This window comes from Procambarus clarkii, chromosome 19 (assembly GCF_040958095.1).
Source record: "Procambarus clarkii isolate CNS0578487 chromosome 19, FALCON_Pclarkii_2.0, whole genome shotgun sequence".
NCBI classification, from domain to species: Eukaryota; Metazoa; Arthropoda; class Malacostraca; order Decapoda; family Cambaridae; genus Procambarus; species Procambarus clarkii.
The window spans coordinates 44,626,887-44,631,963 of NC_091168.1; the positions used below are offsets into that span (position 1 = coordinate 44,626,887).

Below are 5,077 nucleotides of genomic sequence, written 5' to 3' on the forward strand. Positions count from 1 at the left end.
GCAGGTTCGAATCCTCGTCACGGCCCTTGTGGATTTGTTTATTTCCATTTCGTCAGGTACATGTAGAGGTGAGGTGTTTTAACATAAATAGATCTGAAAATCTGGCAGAAAAACGTCGATCGGACTGTGTGTAAACTGGCTAGAAGATAGTGTGTTGGTTATCCATTCAGTTAAGGATACATCCTGTCATTTCTACCTCCAAACATGGCAGCTGATATTGATATGAGCCTGGAAGACTATATTAAGACTCGAATGAATATGGTTGGTTCAAGAACATGTCGAGACCGTTCAGAAGATCCTCAGAGGATGTCTGTTTTGAGCACTGTGGTTGTGGCAAGTCAATGCAAGGATATGACAGACAAAGTAAGTTACGCTTTCCTTATATTAATCTGAGATAATTAGTAAACATTAAATTTCAACTAATAACTACAAAATGTAAAGTAACCTATTTCAATCATTTCTAATGATGGAGTTTTTATGATTCTTAATATGTTAACTGTATCTGAGTTAGTGAATCAGAGGCATAATATTCCGGATTAGAGGAACGTTAACTTTTATATTACTAGTTCTGCTTGAATGATTCCTATTTTTGTCTAAATCATTTTTCATTGAGTTTTTAAGAAGTCTTACTCGATGAAACCATGTTATATATTAAAAAAAAATCACGTTTTACAGGACAATTGCAGAAGGAGCAACACCATGCACAAGAGGGAAGGATTCCGCAATCATAAGTTGGGTGAATCGGCCAAAGTCCTCATATCTAACCTGCGATATACAGTAACAGACGCAGAAATTTATGTGAGTCAAAGAATATTGAATATGAATGAAAGAAAGTTATGAGAGAATTCTGCAGTAATAAGATTTCTAGCGCATCAGTTAACTCTAATATGAACTTGAAATATTAGTTCATATTATTATTGTATTGTAGTTCATTATTATTATTGTAGTGTAGTGCGTGCAAAACGCACAACAATAAAGTGGTGTAACTCAAGCTATTCTCAGCCCGTTTTTAAATATGTACTTGTTCTCCAATACAGAATCTTCAATCTTTTTCAGGAGCTGTTTGCTGAATTTGGAACCATTATAAATGCAGCAGTTAACAATGATAACTTGGGAAAGTCATTAGGTACAGCGTATATTGTCTTTGCCCGAGAAGCAGATGCACTTCAAGCTCTCAAGCAGTACAATGGTTTTCGTTTTCATGGCCGACCAATAGGAATCACCATGGATGGCGGATCAGCTGGTAATGTCATGACATTAGATTTTCTTTGCAAGTTTTCTCTTATGGAAAGGTTGACTTCTTAGCTTTGAACATTTTCACATTAATGTATCAAGTTCTAGTGATGTCATTATCCATGTATTTGTTGTTCTACTATGAAATATAGTAATTAATGAGTTGTATTATCTTCCCGATATTTAGGTAGTGGCGACATAAAAGATCGGCTTGACTACAACAGAGTCTACAGAAGTGGCTATCGTGGAAAAGACCGCACTGGCTACCGTCTTGGCGATCGTACTAACAAACGGAGTGCATACAAAGGCAGAAAATTCATTAATTACAGTAATAGAGATGTCGAACGTGGTGGAAATGGTAGAGGCGAGCGTGATGTAAGTAGCGACGAACGCTTTGGCTACATTGACAGCAACCACGAGAGATGGTTTGGTAGGCGGGGTACCAGGAATAAGGTATATAATGGCAATGATCCGGATATTGAGTGTGATGCCTGGTAACTCCTGACTAGAAATTGGCTATTGATAATTTTATAAAGTTTTTGTGTAATAAACTTTAAATAATAAACTGTAATAATTTTTTGTTAAATTTGTCTATTGGTTAACCTCAATGATGCAAGAAAATATGTTATTTTACTTATTGGAATGTGAAGCAACTGCAGCCCTGCGCAACAAACTCAACATTCATCCAACGAGAGCAGCTGGATTAGATGTAAAATCCACAGCAACTACAATAGTTAGAAAGGCAGTTGAAGAATGGATAACACTAGTGAACACTGCTTCCATATCCGCCACCACAATAACGTTATTAATATTGACCAAACCACACACTAGTCGATTGTGTGAATGATCCAGGACGGACCGAAACGTCGTCGTCCCTTTACTTTCTAGTGTGTGGTTTGTCAATATTAATAACGTTATGGTGGTGGCGGATATGGAAGCAGTGTTCACAAGTGTTATCCATTCTTCAACTGCCTTTCTAACTATTGTAGTTCCTGTGGATTTTACATATAATCCAGCTGCTCAAGTCGATTGTGAGAATGATCCAGGACGGACCGAAACGTCGTCTTCCCTTATATTTCTAGTGTGTGGTTTGGTCAACATATTTCAGCCACGTTATTGAAAACGTTATAACGTTATTGAAACAAGACTAAGACAAGTTTGCTTCGCAGAGGCTCAAAACTGTCAAAGAACAACAAACGGATACCATCTCAAGATTTGCAACTACACACATCTTCACAGATGGATCAGTTGATTAAGAATGAGGTTCTGCTTGTTTAGCAGTTTACACTTATACCCATGAAGTTACTGGAGCATGAATAGTGGGTGTTCAACTTTGCAAACAGAATAATATACCCTGAAAAAGGCAATAATTTATACAATTGAGAATAATTTACATCATGTCATCATGCATGTCGACTCTCCAGGCATTGTTATCCAGCTAGCATAGAAATCATATACAATTCATCACAGAAATTGAACATATAGGAAAAGCTCACAATCTTGAGCTGTCAATTACCCTAAATTGGAGTACAAGTCACATTGGTATAGATGGTAATGAAAGGGCAGACTTACTAGCAAAAACTGTCACTGCTTTACCGTTGTTGTTGTTTCAGATTTAGCTTCTCAGGACAAAATGTCCATGTAGCACGGGCTATGGTGAGCCCGTAATAGAGTTTGGTTATACCTGATAACCTTGCTTCTGTGATATTAGGGTCCAAGTTTGAAATGGAGGAGGGGATTTTTCCTTACTTATTTATCGCTTCTGTTTTAGTGCACTGGTTTTAACCAGTGCACTTGGTTAAAACATTATCTTGGTGGCGAATGTAGATGCAGAAGTCCCATTCCTCAACGCCTTTTCTAATCATTGTAGTCGCGGTGGATTGTGCATCTAATGCAGCTGCTGTCGTTGGATTAATATTGAGTTAGATGCTCAAGTGCTTCAGTAGCCTCACATTCCAGTAAGTAGTGCAATAGTGGCGCCTCTGCTTCTGTTTCACAGATGTGACACTCTTTAACTATTGGCTACAAGTGCCAGCAGCACTTGTAACCAAGTCTGAGTCTGTCTATGGCTACTGCAATGTCTCTGGATATCTTTTTGCCAGGCTTGAAAGAGGAGTAACCAGTGGCTTGTTCGTACCATATCGCAGTGGATCTTCCTTCCGCTTCTTTGGCTCTGCGGCGACTTTTGTTAGTTGAGAATATTTTCTTCTTGATTTGCTCCTTTATCTGTGAGAAACTTGGAGGTATTTGAACCTTTACAACAGGTAGAGCACCGGCAGTTTTTGCTAGTGAGTCTGCCTTTTCATTACCATCTATGCCAATGTGACTTGGTATCCAATTTAGGGTGATTGACAGCCCTCGATTATGGGCTTCTTTTCCTATATGTTGAATTTCTGTGAGGAGTTGTATATTATCTCTGTGCTGACTGGATAACAATGCCTGGAGCGAAGATTTAGAGTCTGTATGACATGTAAATTATTCTCAATTGTATAGTTTATTGCCTCCTTCAGGCCATATAATTCTGTTTGCAATGTTGAGCACCATTCATGCTCCAGTAAGCTTTATGGTTGGTAGTGTAAACTGCTGCCCCAGCAGAACCTTTTCCTTGATCAACTGATCCGTCTGTGAAGATGTGAGTCGTTGTAGGGTTAGATATATTTTCCATTTGTTGTTCTATTACTTCCTTGAGCCTCTGCGGGTCACATGCTGATTTTTTAACTGGTAATCTTTCAATGATTATCTTTAGATTCGATTCTTCCCATGGAGGAGGCTATCGAAAGTGTGGATATGGTCTATCTTCCCCTTTGTTTTCAATGGTCCATTTCAGGTCCATTTTCTCTACAATCTTGACTACATTATCCACTGTTCTACATTATTCGCTTGTTCTACACTGTAGGTTTTTCTGAAAGGATATCTTAATGATGTCTTTGATTGCTGGCGGTACAGGCTAAAATACCTTCAAGTTTTTCACAGATTAAGCAGCAAATCAAGAAGAAAATACATGCAAATATCAAAAGTCGCCACAGAGCAACACTAGTGAACATTCTGCATCTACATCCACCACCAAGATAATGTTATTATAAGACTAAAACCAGTGCACTAAACAGAAGAGACAAATATTCAAGGGAAAAGGAGGAAACCCCCACCTCGATTTAAAACCTTGACCCAAATATTTTATGAACTATTACTATTATGCTACACAGTAGCAGTATGTCAACACACAATAGAAAAGGAAATAAGTGATATAAATTTGATAAGTTTAGAATGAGGAAAGACCTGGGTAAATGCTGGTTCGGTAACAGGTATGTTACCGAACCAGCAGGGATCTATTAGGCTACTGTGCTAATGTGTAACATAATAGTTTCACATCCCTGTTACCGAACCAGCATTTTGTATAATATATATCAACACACAATAGAAAAGGAAATAAGTGATATAAACTTTATAAGTTTAGAATGAGGAAAGATGTAGGTAAATGCTGGTTCGGTAACAGGATGTGAAACTATTATGTTACACAGTAGCCTAATAGATCCCTGCTGGTTCGGTAACATACCTGTTACCGAACCAGCATTTACCCACATCTTTCCTCATTCTAAACTTATCAAGTTTATATCACTTATTTCCTTTTCTATTGTGTGTTGATATATATTATACATTAGTAATACATAAGTCCCCTTTTTATGCCCATTCATCCACTTGTTTACTTCAGTCATGTCTTCCCTAACTCTTTGCTTTTATAAAAAATATATAATAAGGTTTCCAGTGATGACCAAAACACAATGCAGAAGACGACTTTCGGTATGTCCTAGACCATTATCAAGTTGTGTGAAAGCAGAGAGGAAGA

At 37.8% G+C, this 5,077-nt stretch overlaps 1 protein-coding gene across 1 annotated transcript; it reads left to right on the forward strand.

Moving 5' to 3' along the window:
• The first annotated feature begins 204 nt into the window (after window positions 1–204).
• On the forward strand, window positions 205–1,731 carry LOC123757644 (aly/REF export factor 2-like). Its single transcript, XM_045741486.2, has 4 exons — window positions 205–363; window positions 676–798; window positions 1,057–1,243; window positions 1,421–1,731. Exons 1-4 carry the CDS (start codon window positions 205–207, stop codon window positions 1,729–1,731), a joined length of 780 nt encoding a protein of 259 aa, XP_045597442.2.
• The last annotated feature ends 3,346 nt before the right edge of the window (window positions 1,732–5,077 follow it).

Excerpts from the sequence above, each read along its gene's own strand:
- LOC123757644 (XM_045741486.2), top strand. The coding sequence starts at position 205 with ATGGCAGCTGATATTGATATGAGCCTGGAAGACTATATTAAGACTCGA. Across the intron at positions 364-675 it reads GCAAGGATATGACAGACAAA|GACAATTGCAGAAGGAGCAA; the intron begins GTAAGTTACGCT and ends CACGTTTTACAG. Across the intron at positions 799-1,056 it reads TAACAGACGCAGAAATTTAT|GAGCTGTTTGCTGAATTTGG; the intron begins GTGAGTCAAAGA and ends AATCTTTTTCAG.